This window comes from Nyctereutes procyonoides, unplaced genomic scaffold (assembly GCF_905146905.1).
Source record: "Nyctereutes procyonoides isolate TBG_1078 unplaced genomic scaffold, NYPRO_anot_genome, whole genome shotgun sequence".
Classification (NCBI taxonomy): domain Eukaryota; kingdom Metazoa; phylum Chordata; class Mammalia; order Carnivora; family Canidae; genus Nyctereutes; species Nyctereutes procyonoides.
This window is the reverse complement of record NW_026575126.1, coordinates 63,492,531-63,508,898: the sequence shown is the minus strand read 5'-3', so window position 1 is coordinate 63,508,898 and position 16,368 is coordinate 63,492,531. Positions and strand designations below refer to the sequence as shown.

General features: G+C 60.4%; 1 protein-coding gene across 1 annotated transcript in view; it reads left to right on the top strand.

Annotated features, from left to right (window-relative positions):
- TTYH3 (tweety family member 3) overlaps positions 1-16,368 on the top strand; it is a 30,355-nt gene that overhangs the window by 4,768 nt on the left and 9,219 nt on the right. Inside the window, exons 2-9 of the mRNA XM_055340051.1 lie at positions 9,019-9,188; positions 9,309-9,420; positions 9,546-9,766; positions 9,966-10,061; positions 10,966-11,038; positions 11,319-11,394; positions 13,650-13,705; positions 14,339-14,431. Of these exons, the coding sequence (XP_055196026.1) occupies positions 9,019-9,188; positions 9,309-9,420; positions 9,546-9,766; positions 9,966-10,061; positions 10,966-11,038; positions 11,319-11,394; positions 13,650-13,705; positions 14,339-14,431 (897 nt within the window). The remainder of the gene's footprint in view (positions 1-9,018; positions 9,189-9,308; positions 9,421-9,545; positions 9,767-9,965; positions 10,062-10,965; positions 11,039-11,318; positions 11,395-13,649; positions 13,706-14,338; positions 14,432-16,368) is intronic.

Genomic DNA, 16,368 nt, shown 5'->3' with positions numbered 1-16,368 from the left:
GGACTTGGGGGATGTGGTAGTGGGGGACAGTGTAGCCCTGTGGGACAAATGGACTGGCTGTTTCCTATTTGGTAGGGGGGAGGGGGAACTTGGCCTTTGGTTACCTCAACGACCAAGTCCACACCCTGGCAGTGGTTGGGGGGAGGTGGGTAATGGGAAGCCTGGCACATCCGCCGCTTGGCATTGGCATAGGATCCATTATTAGGCCTTTTGGGGACTCCTGGTTTTGGAGGGCCTGGGGATGTGGTGAGAAGCTGTGTCCCCAGCACTGTACTGCTCTGCCCAGGGGACATGCGGGGAGGGACACCAGCCGTTTCAGCTCTGGCCGGGGGCTCTTGGGCAGGCTTTGGGCAGGCTGTACTGTGGCTCTTAGCCCAGGCTGCAGCCGCTCTGCCAGAAGGGGCTCCTGCTGTTCCTTTTCCTAAGCATTTCTCTGGGCAGCCACATAGCAGCCCTCGGGGCGGGTGTCGTGGCCTGTCTAGAAGCAGAATCGAGGCCACTGACCAGCCAGCATCGGTGGGCTAGAAGATGTGGGCAGTCTTGCGCTCCAGCCTGGTACCCCCATTTCCATGGACTCAGCCCCCATGCAGAGACTCCCTGGGTCCCCAAGCAGGGGCCAGTTCTGGGGAGCTCAGCGGGTGTTGGGATCGGGCCCCCTCAACCACAGGCAGCTCTGCTGAGTCTTCAACTGGGGAAGAGGAACTGAATCTGCAGCCCAGGGACTGGGTCACAGATACAGGAAATGTCCCCATGTGGCCCCCCCACAGGAATTGGGACATGTGACCAGGCTGATGGTGGGTGGAGCAGAATCCCAGGAGTGCGTGGCTGGACCCGTGCCTGGCTCCCGGAGTCTGCGGGGAGTCTGCCCTTAGCCCTGTGCTGGGCCAGCACACACACACATGGCCCTCACATGGCTCTGGGGGGCCTCTCGTGGTCTTGGGAAGGACTCAGACCCATAGACAGGCCATTGCAGCTAGCATGGTGAGGCTCTGATAGGCACACACTGGGCCCTGTCGCCCAGAGCAGGGAGTCACTCATGCTATCGTTGGTGGGGGCTGCTTTCCAGAGGGTGCCCCTGAGCTAAGGTCCTAAGGCAAGGCATGTAAGTGCCAGGGCCTGCCTAGGGTCCCTGCGAGGGAGGGATGGGATGACGCATGTCTGCAGAGTTGTGCTGCTGCCTGCCCAGCAGGACTCCTGGGGGGTCCACGCACAGCAGACATCTGCCAAGGCAGCGAGTATGCTTCACACTGTGGAGGGGGCTGTGAGGGCTTTGGTGGGCCTTGGTCAAAGCCAGACCTCAGGCCAGTATCAGGAGCAGGATGAGGGCTGCAGAGAAGGCGTCTGGATGTGGGGTGTGCCCCCAGGAGCAGGACCAGGTAGAGAGCCCAGACTGTGCCAGGGTCTGCAGGTGGCCTGGTGGTTATGTGCCCAGATGGACTCGTGCACACACACGAGCCTGCACATGTGGGCCACCGTCAGGCCTCAGCTGGCGTGCCCCTTCCACTCCCCAGAGGAATCTGGCTCCTGGCTGCATCTGAGGCCCGTGGCCTAGGTCTTAGGGGTGGCCATTGGAGAGGCGCTTGCAGAGAAGCCTGGGGAAGAGCAGAGGACTTTTCTGGGTGTCATGTTGGGAAACGTGTTAGAGCACCAGGACCAAAATAGATACCCTCACCCCGGGGAGGGCAAGCTCTGTGCCGTGTTCTTCTGTATCTGTTCACTCCGTGAGCTCATGTGGCCTGGGCAGTAGGAGAGCAGGCTGGAGGGTGGCAGGCAGGCAGGGTCTGGGTTGGGGGATGACCCACCCCCTCCCCTGTGGGGACATGAGGGCTCAGCTGCTGCATGTCCATGTGCTGCCTGGTGCTCCGGGTCTCAGCCCTCAGCCCTCAGCCTGGGGGGACAGCCTTGGACAGACAGCTGGGCCCCTTCTGGGCTCCTGCTTGGCCGGCCGCTGGCTGTGCTTTCTCCAGGATGGCCACGAGCTCACCGTCATGGAATTCGTGAAACCCAAGCCCAGCACAGTGGAAAATCTGTTTTTAATTTCTGGTCGGCATTTGGGAGCCACAGCCAAGTGTGTTAGAGGGGTTGGGGGCTGCGGGCCGCACAGCCAGCCCGGCGCCCAGCTCTGCTGCATGGCCAGAGCCTTCGGCACCCACTTAGCCTGGCCCAAGAACTGAGGGGGCCTTTTCCGGAGCTTTCCTCAGGAGGTTTATGTGGGCTTGGACCCTGCTTCCTGTGTTACTGAAGTGCACGGGCCTCCAGCATCCCTTCTGGCCTCAGGCCCCTGGCCTGCAAGGTGGGTGCTACCCCTCCCCAGGTGGTCTAGGGAGCAGGGAGTCCATGCGTGAGCCAGAGGGCCAGCCCAGGGGAGTGGGCAACATTGTGTGGTGTGAACCCTTTCCAGTGAGGGACCCTGGACGTAGAAGAGCCATGGCAGCAGCCCAGCTCAGTGCCCATCCCTTGGCTCAGCCCAGACCCAGGCTCCAGCCGAGGCACGTTTGGGTTCCTGGGTGGTACCTTGCTGGCCCCTCTCGTGCCACAGGCAGTGGTGGGACGTCGGGTTTGGTTCCACCAGCCTGGGCTGGGGTCCTGGCTCCGTACCTCCTGCTGTGTGATCATGAGGGTTCCTGACTCCCTGAGAATACCAGTCACCCCTGGACTGCCGGCCCCCACGTCCCCCTAGCCCGCGAGCGCTGGTGCCTGGATGCACGTGACTTCCCACAAGGAGGCTGGCTAAGGGGGTGTGTCACTGTGGAGCTGGGATTAGGGGGAGCTGGAGGCCCACATGTCCCATCAGAGCCCCAGGGAGGGACTTCCAGGAGGGCAGGGGTTCCCTAACCTGGCTGTTGGCAGTGGTGGTCCACAGGGGGATTGACCGTTTAGGTCCCTGTCAGGAGCAGTTGCCGAGGGCATGAGGCTCCTCCCTGGGGAGGTGTGTAGGGAGACGGTCCATCGGGGGTTCCAGTGTAGGTTCCACAGGTGGCGTGCTCCCATGCAGGCTTGTGTGCGGCTACTGCTGGGCTGTCTGTGTGCAGATGGCACATGGGTGTGCTGCCAAGGGCCCTGTGTGGCTACCCTGGCCTGGTGGCCTCTGGCACATTGGGGTGGCCCATGCTGACGTGAGCCTGGTGTTGCACATGGGTGGGGTGCACTGACAGGCCATGTCCAGGCCAGTGGTGAGGCTGAGCCTCCTGTTGCAAAGCTCTTAGTAAGGTTTGGTGGCATGCCGCGGGCCCTCCCCTCACGGAGCTAGCGTGGGGCCCCCAGTACCCTGACTGCCAGCAAGCCTGGGGCTGAGCCAGGGAACATCCCCCCCCACCCCCACCCCCGCCCCAGGCAGGGAACCAGTTTAGGCTCACACAGAGAACAGCTGCTACCCTGGGCCCCCTCCTAACCCTGCTCCCCCACTGGGGCTGGGGGCTTGGGTCCCTCAGTGGGCCTCAGACCTGGGCCAGGGTAAGGCTGTAGACCCCCAGCTCTGGCTCATTGGGTGTGTCCAGAGTGGATGGGGGCCTTGGCAACCTCAGGGCATGCAGGAGAGTGTATGGGCACAGGCTGGGGTGGAGGCTGTGCTCTGGAAGGGGCTGCGGGAGCCTTGAGAGGATGGGATGGTCCAGGGCCCAGAAATGAGCTGTGGGGCCAGGAGGGGTGCGAGGGCCACGCTGAGTCCTCGCTGCCAGCGCCTGCCCAGAGCCCAGTGCGTTCTTAGTGCTTCAGGCGGCTGGCGGCCAGCACTGTGGCCAGCGTTGGGGATCCGGGCCCGAGCATCTCGCCTCGCCTGACCGAGTGCTGACATCACTTCCATCACAGATGGAAGATTCCATGTGGTTAGAGCCCAGATGCTGATCAGACATTTCCCATTCTCTCTTTGAATGGGCCCAGGGGAAGGGGAGGGGGGCCAAGGGGAGGCGGGGCTGCCCCGGGAAGGCCAGCGGAAGGCTGTCCTCTGGGAACGCGGCCTTAGGGGTCAGGGGCAGAGGTCCTGCTGGGCACCCCCGTGCCTGGCTCGTGCCCCCAGCCGGCGACAGGCTCTGCACGTTCACCATGATGGACTGGACCCCAGTGCCCTCCTGTATGATCCAGGGCGGGGGCAGGGGTGGGTTCTGGTGCATTCCTTGGGGGCTGAGGGAAGCTGTTGTGGTACCAGCCCCGAAGCCTGACTTCCTGCCAGAGAGAGAGCCCCCAGCCTCTCAGACTTGCGGGGTGGTGCGAGGGGCACGTGTGAGCGACCCCTGTGTGCCAGGTCTCTGTGCTGGGGTTGGGGGCACTGCCTCTGCTAGACCAGTGAGCTTCATGAGGCCTTTCCAGCACTACTGGGACAGGCCTGGGCAGACACACCCAGTGCAGAGATGATAGAAACAGGCTCCTCATAGTCAGGGGGCTTCTTGGAGCTGGGATCCTGGCTGTGTGGATGCCTCGCTCCCAAGGTGCAGTGTTACAGGGGGGACGTGGGAGCAGAGGGGCACCGGAGCTTCTGACTGACCTTGCCTCCAGGGAAGCCTCTGGAGAGTACCCGGCTCTGAGCCCCAGAACATAGGATCACTGTCCAACCTGGCTCTGGGGTTCTTGGGCAGTGGCCCCAGTTCCTGGACCCACTCTGTGAGACAGGCATGGGATAAGAGTGTCCTCTGCCCCTGTGGCTGTGGCAGTGATGCCCCCAAGCGAGCAGCCTTCCCCACTTGCCAGTTGCTGCAGGTATCCCAGCACCCAGATACTTGGGAGCCCCTTTCCCTACCCACGACCACAGGCCACTGTTTCTTCCACTGCTGGGGAGATACAGGATGACACCATCACATGCATATTGTAAGTCTGAACGTGGGCGTGCACATCTGGGAATGCATGGGTGTAGATGTTTGAGTGTGGATACGTGTGTGAGTGTGCATGTGGGCACAGGTGTGTACATGCTCAGCTTGTCCTTGAGCAGCCCTAGACACCCCCCGTCCCTGCCCAGCAGCCTAGGTGCCCACTCTCTGCCCCCAGCTCCCTAGGACCCTAACCTTTCCTGGGTGACCCCTGTGGCGGGGCTGAGTGTGTGCAGAGACTAGCTGCTCTAGTCCTCACAGTCCCCCAGCAGGAGAATCATGTTCCTGTCTGCACTTGATAGGTGGGGACACTGAGGCACAGAGGTCAGAGTCACTGACTCAATGTCATGTCTTGAGCCAGGCTTGGTGCTTTGGTTCCCAGGGAGCTGGAGTGCCCCCCGTGGGCATGAGTTTTAGGGTGGCTGGGGAGGACCCCTCCCTCATACCTTTGTCTGGCAGTGGGCAGTCCTGGGCCTTCCGGTGGCCAGCCAGGGGTGTCTTCCCCTCGGTCTTGGCTCCCTCAGTCTTGGCTTTCCCTCTGTCTTGGTCTGGGTACCAGCAGGTCTTGGGTGACCATGCCATAGACTAAGAGGGGCCCAGCTGGGCTGCCAGGGGCCTTCTCCCACAGGAGAGCCCAGGGGGTCTGGTGAATGCTCGTACCACCTCACAAAGGCAAAAGTGGGGTCCAGAGAGTGGCAGGGCCTGGCCGGGGACCACACAGGAACTCTCATGTGGCAGAACTGGGCGCCGACCAGGGGCCTCCCACGCTCAGCTGGAAAGAACGAACAGGTTTCTGGTTCTGCATTTTAATTATAAAGTTAGTACAAGTGTGTGGTTAAAAAAAAAAACAAAACCAAAAGACCCACAACAACAAAACAAACCAAATCAAAGCAGTAGGAGAGGACCCAAGGAAGGTACCAGTGTGATTCTTGCCCAGAGAGACACAGCACCCTTCCCTGACCTCCTGGAGGAGGACGCGCCCACTCAGGGAGGTGCCCGGTCACTGTAAATCACAGACCTGCCCCTGTGCGCTTCCCTGTCCTGCTCTCTCTGGTTTCTGGGGCCCACCTCATGTCCAGCAGGCGCTCTCCTTGCTCCCTCTGCTGGGTGACTCCGGGGGCCGTGAGTGAGATCTGTTGTGGACCTGCCAGGCCTGGTACCTGCCATAGCTCCCAAAGGAGCAGGGAGCCCAGCCTTATTCCAGGTGTGATGTCTCACCTGGCCAGTGGTGCTATCTTGCCTCAGTTTTCCCATCTGGCAAATGGGAATGGGTGGTCCTGACACGCCTGAGGCAGTGTTCTGGGCCTGCAAGGAGCTTGCTGGTGAGTCATGATGACAGTGAGGGCTGGGTGGGTTCTTGGGACTCCAGCACCGGTGCCTCAGGTCCAGCTTCCCCACCTCAGGAGGATGTGTGTCCATGTGTGTATTTAACCACCTGCTCCAAGCTTGCTGTGTTCTGGACGTGGTGGGGGTGGTGGAGGTTCAAGCAACACAGGAAGTGGTGGGGTGGCAGGGTCAGGGTCAGGGTCAGGCGACTCCACCCAGCCGGGCCAAGGGACGTCTGTTAGAGCAGAGGGTGGCCTCCAGGGGGACTGCCAGCATGGGCCAGGCATGGAGCTGGTGGGCACAGCCACAGTCTGGGAGCCAGGGTTGGCAGGGCTTTGACAGGGGGGTTCTTTCTGGGTGGATGCTTCTGGGTGGGGGTGTGGTGTGGTCTTTGGGGGCTTGTGGGAGGAGAGGAGCCTGCAGGCAGGATGGAGAAGAGGTGGCAGCATCAGGACATGGTGGCAATGGAAGCGCAGATGTCCCCTGTGAGCCATGGCCCCAGGGACAGTGCTGCGATGTGCCCTTTGCCTCTGACCGCCTTTGCCTGACAGGGAGGAGGCAGTGGGTGGGACCTGTGCATGGGAGGGCCAACCCCTGGAGACAGTGCTCTTCCACTCTAATGTTAATGACATCCGGTGCTGGGTGGGGTGAGGGCGGGGCCTGATAGCAGGACTGTGAAGGTGACCCCCCTCCCTGACTGGCCCTTGGCCCTCTGACAAGCCTTTGATTCCTGCCTGGAGACTCCTGGCTGTGGCCTGGGTCTTACCAGTACCAAGTTACCATTGTGACATGAGCGCCCCTGACCTCCAGGAGCCTTAGGCTGATGAGGGGGCGCTGACTCCAGCTCGGGAGCAGCAGTGGCCAGGGCCCATCAGGCCCTCCTGCCAGGGCAGAGGTAGTGGGCAGCTGCACCCCCAGTCTGAGGGAGGGACAGAGGGCGCCAGCCCCCAGTGACCATGGTCCCCATATGGAAGGCGGGGCGGCCAGCAAGGCCAGACTGTGACATGTGACTGCAGCCTCATGGTGCCTGCAACCCTGGTCTTCCCCAAGATAGGGCCCCCATCTTGTGCCTCATGGTGGGGCGTGGGGGCAGAGGTGTGAGCCCTGGTTAGGTGGGAGGTGGGAGGCCCCCCTCAGGTGTGAGGGTGGGTAAGGGATGGCAGGCCTGGTGGGAGACCTGTGGGAGCAGCGGGCTCCTGGGAGTGCAGGGAGTGCCATCCTGCCTCTGCTGCTTGGCAACCATCTCTGGGGAGACAGCTGCTGGGTATCAGGGCCTCTATGGCTGAGCCTCTCTTCCCAAGGGGGTGCTGCAGGGGGCAGGTGGGCCTCCCACCCCTCAGGAGCACTCCAGGGACAGCCACATTGCTGAGTATTCAGACATGGGGAGGGAGGGTGTGTTCAGGTCCCCCCAGGCCCAGGGAGGGCAGCTGTGGGGTGCCTATTGGTTGCACCCCAGATCTGATGGCCCCTGTGGGGTGGATGCTCCTATGCGTTGGACCTCGTACGTGGCACTTACTTGCCTCCTGCCGTGAGTTTCACATGGTCAGGCCCAGCCTGCATCCCTGTCAGATGGTCACTCCCATGCCAACAAAGCATGTGAGTAGAGATCCCAGAGGGGCCGTGACGTAGGAACATGGCTCCTTTCTCCATATCTCTGAGGGCAGTTTCTTTCCTGGTGAAGTGGAGGTGACACACTGGGCCAGGCAAGAGGGAGAGCAGGGTGCCCAGGGGAGGCCAGGCTGGCATGTGTTCCAACAGAGGGAGGCCCAGCCCGGGGCGGGGCCCACAGTGGGAGTCCCTGCTGGATCAAGTCAGCCACTTCTTTTTTTTTTTTTGGTATATAATGCAATTTATTTCTGCCAGTAACAAACCGCCCCCTTGGTAATGGAAGGAAGGTATGATGGTAGAGGCTAAGGGAAAGTAACATCTTTCTCCAAAATGTTGCAGCAGATGCAGCTTTCTTGTGGGCTACTTGAGAACTACAGAATTTCTGCTATTTCATTTCTCCACATAGTGAGCTCACCAGGCTCTACTAATAATAAGATGACTTGGCACCAGTTGGCCTTGGCCAAGTTGACCTGTGGGCATACATTTCTGGAAAGTTAGTAACTTTTTAACAATATAATCAGGACTTTATTCTAAAATCTATTTTAATAATCATAGATGAGGTAGAAAATATCAGTCAAGATAATAAGTCTGTTAATAAACCCAAAGTGAGACAAAAGCTTTTAAATTTACTTAGCATGTTCATGATAATTCTTAGGAAAGTTCAAGTCAGCCACGTCCATGGTGGTGCCCACCTCCGTGATGGGGGTGCTGCAGGAGGCATTTCCTCCTCCCCTGGTGATGCCCGGGGTGTGGCCAGGGAGTTCAGGGCCCTTCGGGCCACCGAGGGCCCAGGGGCTTGCGAAGGTGGCCAGATCCAGAGCAGGGTCCAGGCTGACAGTGAGGGCTCTGCTGCGTGCCTGGCCCTACCAGGCGTGCCCTCGCTGACACTCTACCAGTCTCTTCTGAGGAGAGGTTGCCCCGTTTTTACAAAAAAGAAAACAGGCTCAGGAGGTTAGGGGCCTTCCTGGGCCGCGTGGCCATCCGCCTTCCTTCCTGGGCTTGGTCAGAGGCCCCGGAATAGACATATCCTGCTTTGGGCTCCAACGCGGAGGGCACAGGGCCTGGAAGGACCCCATGGCCATGACCTCCTGGACCTCCAAGTGTAGCTTGGGTCCAGTCCTGATGCAGTACAGGGTTAAGGACGGAGCGTCCGTGGGATCTCAGGCCTGCTCAGGCCAGCCACCCAAGCATTGGGGGGACGGCTGGGTGGGGTGCTTGGGTGCCGCGTTAGGTGCAGCAGAGCCTGGTGGGGGCCACACCTCCAGCGCCTCCCCACCTCCCACAGGCGCTGCTGCTGCTGGGGGCCACCGCGCTGGCCTGCCTCGCCCTGGACCTCCTCTTCCTGCTCTTCTACTCCTTCTGGCTGTGCTGCCGGCGGCGCAAGAGCGAGGAGCACCTGGACGCCGACTGCTGCTGCACCGCCTGGTGCGTGATCATCGCCACGCTGGTCTGCAGGTGAGTGAGGGCCCTGGCTGGCCGGGTGGGGGCGGGCCTGACAGGCCGGATCTCCCCAGTGCAGGGCGCCCTGCCCTCATGTGCCCCCTCCCCCCTCCCCCACCCTCCACCCTGTCCCAGCGCCGGCATCGCCGTGGGGTTCTATGGCAACGGGGAGACCAGTGACGGCATCCATCGGGCCACCTACTCGCTCCGCCACGCCAACCGCACAGTGGCAGGGGTCCAGGACCGCGTGAGTGGCTGCCCGGTGGGGAGGGGGCCCCGTGTCTGCGTGTGTGAGCGAGGGGTGGGTGTGTGCGGGGGGACAAGCGGGGAGCCCGTCTGTGCCCGGGCTCACTGGCCGCTGGTCCGGCGCAGGTGTGGGACACGGCGGCCGCCCTGAACCGCTCGGCAGAGCCTAGCCTGCAGAGCCTGGAGAGGCAGCTGGCTGCGCGGCCAGAGCCCCTGCGTGCAGTCCAGCGGCTGCAGGGCCTTCTTGAGACGCTGCTGGGCTACACAGCTGCCATCCCCTTCTGGAGGAACCCCGCCGTGTCGCTGGAGGTGCTGGCTGAGCAGGCCGATGTCTACGACTGGTACAGGTGCGGATGGCCCTCTTTTCTGCCCACGCAGGAGAGGTGGACCTCCCTGGGCTGGTTGGGGTCAGAGCTGTGGTTTGGGGCCTAGTTCCCCTGGACCCCTGGCTATTTCCCTCAGCTCTGCCCCCTGCGCTAGCTCTGCCCCTGCACTACCACCGCCCCCACCCTCTGTGCCCCACCCACACCCACCATGTGCCCACAGGTGGCTGGGCTACTTGGGCCTGCTGCTGCTTGACGTGGCCATCTGCCTGCTGGTGCTGGTCGGCCTCATCCGCAGCTCCAAAGGCATCCTGGTTGGGTGAGTCTATGGGCGTGAGGGGCAGAGGGGCAGAGGGCAGGGGTGGGGTACCCACAGCACCATCTTCTAAGTCAGCCTCACCCTCCCCCATCTGTGCAGCTAGCCTCAAGTCTACCATGGGGAGCCTCTGACACTCCTCCTGTGTCCTGGACCTGTGCCCCTGTGGTGCGCACATCTGCCCTGCCTGTCCTCAGTTCCCACTGGGCTCCTTGCTCCTTAAGTCTGCACATTGTAACCCAGAGGCCACTTAGTCATGAGGACACCAGAAGGTCCAGCTGGGGGCTCTGTCTTTGGCCTGGAGGCAGTCTGGCAGCAGTCCCTGATATTCAGTCACTGATATTCAGTTGGCCACCTTGGGGAGGTGGCTCACTGGGATGGGGAAACTGGAGCGCAGGCCCAAGGGACCCAGGGATGTCTGACCACCAGGGCACAGCATGCATTGGCGGGGGGGGTGGTATGAGGAGTAGCGGAGAGGCCTGAGTGACTGGACCAAGGGAGGCAGGTGAGGTCAGGCCTCCAGTAAGGCAGGGGCCAGCAAGAACCCTGCCTGGTGGTTTGAGGAGGCACCCCGCAGGGTTTGAGCCCCATAGGGTCTGGCCCAGGCTACCAGGTCCCTCTGGCCACGCCATGGAGAGCAGGGTGAAGGCCAAGACCCATCGTCTGCTAGAGGGAGGGGTAAGCAGGAAGATTGGCCCTCCCTGGCCCTACCCTGGGCCCTACTCGAGCCCAGCCCAGGTAGGAGGGAGATCATCTGTGCCTGGCCTTCAGGTCACTCTAGCTAAGGCCAGACTGCAGGAGGAGCAGCCCTTGTGTGGGCAGACCCCTAGATGTTCCCAGAATGCTGACCCTCTGGCCTGCAGTCACTCTAGCTGTAAGGGTGCTGACTGGCTTTCTTTGCCCCAAGGGTCTGCCTACTGGGGGTCCTGGCCCTGGTCATCAGCTGGGGCGCCCTAGGCTTGGAGCTGGCCGTGTCTGTGGTGAGTGGCAGGGGGAAGTGTGATATGGTCTGCTTGGCCTAGGCATGGGGTTGGGCTGGGGAATGTCACACTTCTCTCCCTTCCCATCCTCCCCTGGGACACTGACGTTCCCCATGGAGTAGGGACCTTTCCATGGGCACGCAGCAAGTCAGTGCCTTCCCAGATCCGTATTTTACCTTCCTGGGCTGAGAGCAAACCCAGGGCCCAGGCTCTATCTGTGAGAGCTGAAAGTTGGGGGGCCTAGCTTGGTCACCCCATCTTCCTTGCCTGCACCCATCAGGGCTCCAGTGACTTCTGTGTGGACCCCGACACCTATGTGACCAGGATGGTGGAGGAACACTCTGTGCTGAGTGGGGGTGAGTCTGCAGTTATGTCTGAGCTGGCACCCCCCCACCCCCGGTGGCCAGGCTGGGGAGACCCACCTGAGTGAGGCCAAGGCATCCTCTCCCTCATGGGCTTTCAGTCTGGGGGAGGCAGGACTCCCGTAGATGAGGAGGCTAGTGAGTGAACAGGAACACCTTCTGTGGGGGGGGGGGTGCTCTGAGAATGATGACAGGTGCTGTGTGAGGCCAGTGACAGTGGAGCATGGGATGAGGGTGGAGACAGGTGACCAGGGGGCAGGCAAGGCAAGTGATGACAGGCTGTTTCAGAGCAGTTGGTGTGGCTTGCCAAAGAGGTGGCATTAAAATTGAACCAGAGAAAGCTATGTGTCTTATGCAAAGGCCCTGAGGCAGAGACAGACTTAATGTGTTTGTAAGGCAGAAGATAGACTACCTGGGAAAGGAGAGGATGGGGAGGCTGGCAGGCAAGGTCGAGGACAGGAATCTGAGCTTAATCCTGGGGGGGTCCGTTGGAGGGTGGGAAGCCCAGAAGAGACCTGATCCAGGATTGGATTGCCTTTTAAAAGCTGCTTTGGGCTATTGGAGTGCCAAGGAGGTCAAGTAGGAAGGCAGGGAGGCTGTCGCACTCCTCCAGGCAGGAAATAGGATGCCTCCAGCCAGCGGGGTAAGAGGTGGATGGGGATGTGCTGTGAGGCAGCATGTTGGGGCACCTGGAGAAGCAGAGTGTAGGGAGGGAGCAACCCAGGGCTCTGCTCTCTGCTTGAGCTGCTGTCGTCATGGGAGCCACGGGGGCCACAGACAGAGGGGGTTGCCGGGAGCGGGTCTGGGCCATCCCAGGAAGCAGGTACATGCAGGACTCTGGGGCTCAGGTGCAGCCAGAGCTGGAAGGTGCTCAGCTCATCAGTTTGCCCTGCTGTGAGTGTTGGGTGTTCCTTGAGAGAAGGGTAGAGGGGCTGTCTCCGTGGGGACAGGGGTTCTGAGTAGCCTTCAAATGCTGGCCCTCTTGGGACCATCTTCCCCTCTTTGCCTGAGAAAGCCACAGGGAGGAGAATATGGGCTGGCTTTAGCTTATCTGGTTGAAGGAACTGGTTCCACCCAAGCCCGAGGAGGCCCCCGGAGGGCAGGTTGTCTGCCCCCCCAGTGGGGGAGGGGTGGGCCTGCTGTGCTCACCAGTGTCCCTGGCCTCCCCAGGTCCTCACTGCTCAGGACTCTTAGGTCCTTAGCAAGCTCGAGCTGCCCCCACCTCAAGTGAGTGTGGGCTCCCACCTGCAAGCCACAGGCCATCCCTCCCAGAGCCAGGCAGAACCACGGCCAGCGTGCTGGCTCCATTTACAGGTGGCCAAAGTGAAGTGGGTTTCACACAGGCTGGGTGGGAGCCCAGGCCAAAGGGGCAGAGTGTGGGAGTGTGGGAGCTGTGCGAGAAGCTGCCCGGGCTGTGGCAAGCCCTGTGCCCAAGCTCCTACTCCCGGTCCCCATCTTGCACCGGGCACTAGAGGGCTCCCCCAAGAAGGGAGGTGCCTGGAACTCCAAAGCCAGCATCACTGCCTCAGGCAAGAGCCCTGACCCCACTGGGGGGGGGGCCTGCATTGTGGGGGGGGCAGGCAGACAGGGCTCCTCCCCCAGCTCCAGCCAGGCTCAGGTCCCCTAGGGTTCTCAGAATCAGAATTGTAAGTGAATCCCCATTTTCAAATGTGAGATGCCAAATTGACATGTTTTAATGGGGAGACAGGCCACCTGAGTCCTAGGCCCTCCTGGCTGCAACATACATGTCACGTCCCCTCCTCCGTGGGGTAATGTTCTGGCCTAAGAACTGTTATTCTGCCCTGGCGACCCAGGAGCAGATGCGTGCCTAGGTGTCTTCTGACCCCATGTCCACCCCTGGTGCCCTGCCTGCTGCCCCAGAGGGAAGGGAGGAAGAGGGCTGCCCCCCGCGAGGCAATCATGCGTGCTGCAGGGACGCCGCTTGGAGCAGAAGGGTCTGGGCCCTGGGCCTGGGCTTTCTGCAGGCCACCTCCCCTCTCACACATCTTCGAACACACACAGGCACAACAGACAGATGCACGTACCCACGCACATGTGTGTCACACACGTCTGTTCACACGTGTGTGCAGACACACATGCAGACCTATATAGAGCTACAAAATTACATACCAGTGTGGACACCCGCACACGTGTGCCTGTATGAGCACACATGTGGGCACACACATAGACACATGCATAGCACACACGGATGTCTGGCCTCACACAGCCACCTTGACCTCTGTCCACAGACATCCTGCAGTACTACCTGGCTTGCTCGCCCCGTGCCTCTAACCCCTTCCAGCAGGTGAGTGCCCAGGTTTCTCCTGCCCCCGGAAGGCCAAACTGGCCCTGACCCCCACAGCCCAGATGTCCGCAGCCCCCCAGTCCCTCTCTCAGACCTCATTAGACCCCAGGACCCAAGGCGCCATCAGGGGCAGCTGGATGAATGCCATATTGACCTCACTAATTGCCCCTGGGGTTGGCGTCCCGATGCCCTTAGTGTAAGTCCCTTGGGGTGGACTGCTTAATGCCCCCCAAATACCTGGAGCTTCTTTCATTTCTTGGGTTGCCCTTGGCCACCCTGCAGGGCAAATCCAACTGTCTTTGGCGACCCAGGGATGCCTCATTGTGGGAGGGGAATAACTGGACAGGTGTCATGGTGAAATTTGGGGGGAAACGCTTTGGCCCACTGCCTGTCTCTCCACATGGTTGCGTGGCCTACTGGTCCTGAAAACCACCTGCTCTGAAGATCATTTCGGTGATCTGTGTTATCTCTGGACACTGGGGAGCTCTGTTCTCTAGGCCCACAGAGTGGAGTGCCTGGGGCTGGCCTGAGCCCCAAGCATCTCAACCTGGCTGACCTGTGTGTGGGTGGGGCCGTGGGGCCGGGAGCCAGTGCCCCACCCCTCCTGAATCAGCCTGCCTCTCTGTGGAGCAGAAGCTGTCTGGCAGCCACAAGGCGCTGGTGGAAATGCAGGACGTTGTGGCTGAACTTCTGAAGACGGTCCCCCGGGAGTACCCGGCCACCAAGGTGAGTGGGCGGCAGGGTGAGTAGGGCTCAGTGCAATACCTGTCCCGGTGCCCCAGCTCAGGCTGCTCGTCCTGGGACCTTGCTGGGAGTCCTTCCATGGAGAGGCTTCTCCTCCTCCCCTTTATCTGTGGCCCTGGGGACTTGGGAGAGGTTTTTAAAAATAATTCTGTTCTTTATTTGAAAAGTAATACAAACTCTTTGAATTTGAAAAAAAGAACATCAAGGGAACATGGGGACAGATGTAGGAACAAAGTAAAGTCCACCCCCGGCCCATGGGGGCTGTTCCGGGAACTGGAGAGGTGGCAGCTTTTCCCCTGAGGTGTTCTGGGGCCTGAGCACTTGGTCCCATACATCCATCCATTACCATGCTCCTGACAAAACTCAGCCTCCTAGGAGGTGCCAGTCCGCCTGTGGGGGTCATCCCATGGGAATCATCCCGCGGTGGTCCGCCTACAGGAGTCATCCTTGGGATCATCCATGGGGGTCCACCCATAGGAGTCATCCTCAGGGGGTCATCCATGGGGGTCCACCTGCAGGGGTCATCCTCAGGGGATCATCCATGGGGGTCCGCCTGCAGGGGTCATCCTCAGGGGATCATCCCATGGGGGTCCACCTGCAGGGGTCATCCTCAGAGGATCATCCATGGGGGTCTGCCTGCAGGGGTCATCCTCAGGGGATCATCCCATGGGGGTCTACCTTGCAGGGGTCATCCTCAGAGGGTCATCCTCAGGGGATCATCCCATGGGGGTCCACTGCAGGGGTCATCCTCAGAGGATCATCCCATTGGGGTCCACCTACAGGGGTCATCCTCAAAGGATCATCCATGGGGGTCCGCCTGCAGAGGTCATCCTCAGAGGATCATCCCATGGGGGTCCACCTGCAGGGGTCATCCTCAGGGGATCATCCCATGGGGGTCCGCCTGCAGGGGTCATCCTCAGGGGATCATCCCATGGGGGTCTGCCTACAGGGGTCATCCTCAAAGGATCATCCATGGGGGTCCGCCTGCAGGGGTCATCCCACAGAGGTCATCCCGTGGTGGTCATCCTGCAGGGGTCATCCCACGGGGGTCTGCCTGTGGGGGTCATCCTATAGGGCCTGCCTGGTGCGCACACTGCCAAGTGGGTTGGGTACCACCCATGCGCACAGCTGACCTCTCAGACTTCTCTTGTGACCGGCTGGACCTTCTGCAACAAACTTCACCAAATTTAAGTTAAAAAAAAGATGTACATATTCACACATACATTAAAGCTCCTTCCTTTTCTTTCTTGTTTCTGTCAGGGCCAGGGCATCCTCTAGGTGTTTTGTGAGTGGGTGAGTGGGTATGTGGGTGTGCTGGGTGCTGTGTGGGAGTACCACGCATGGGGGGTGTAGACCACAGGGATTTACTTCCTTACATGCTAAGGCTGCAAGTCGGGGTGATCAAAACCAGACGCAGGCTCGGCTGGCTTCTCTCACAGTCTCTCTCTGTGGTGCGTGGACACCTTGTTTTCCCTGTGTCCCCGCGTGGCTGTCCCTCTGCACATGTCTGTGCCCTGACCCCTTCCTCTTACAAGACCTCTGTCCTGTGGGGTTAGGGTCCCCCTGATGACCCGCTCTTACCTTAATTACCTCCTAAAAGACCCCACCACCAAATAGTCCCATTGTGAGGTAATTTAAAAAAATTAAAAAAAAGAATACACACCGTAACCTGCAGTGTTGGGTCCTGTGGCTGGTATTGGAGGAACCCTATCCGCCCTGGAGGGTTTCTGGGAGGTCATCATTCCATGGAGAGGGTGTCCACAGCGGTGCCCGTAGACACACAGACGCACACACGCACACTACAGCATCCAGCTATACAGAGCATTTAGATGATGTTTTGTCACCTGAAATATCATGAAAAATTTCCCTTTAACTGTCCCTTATTTTTTTTTAATTTTTTTAATTTTTATTTATTCATG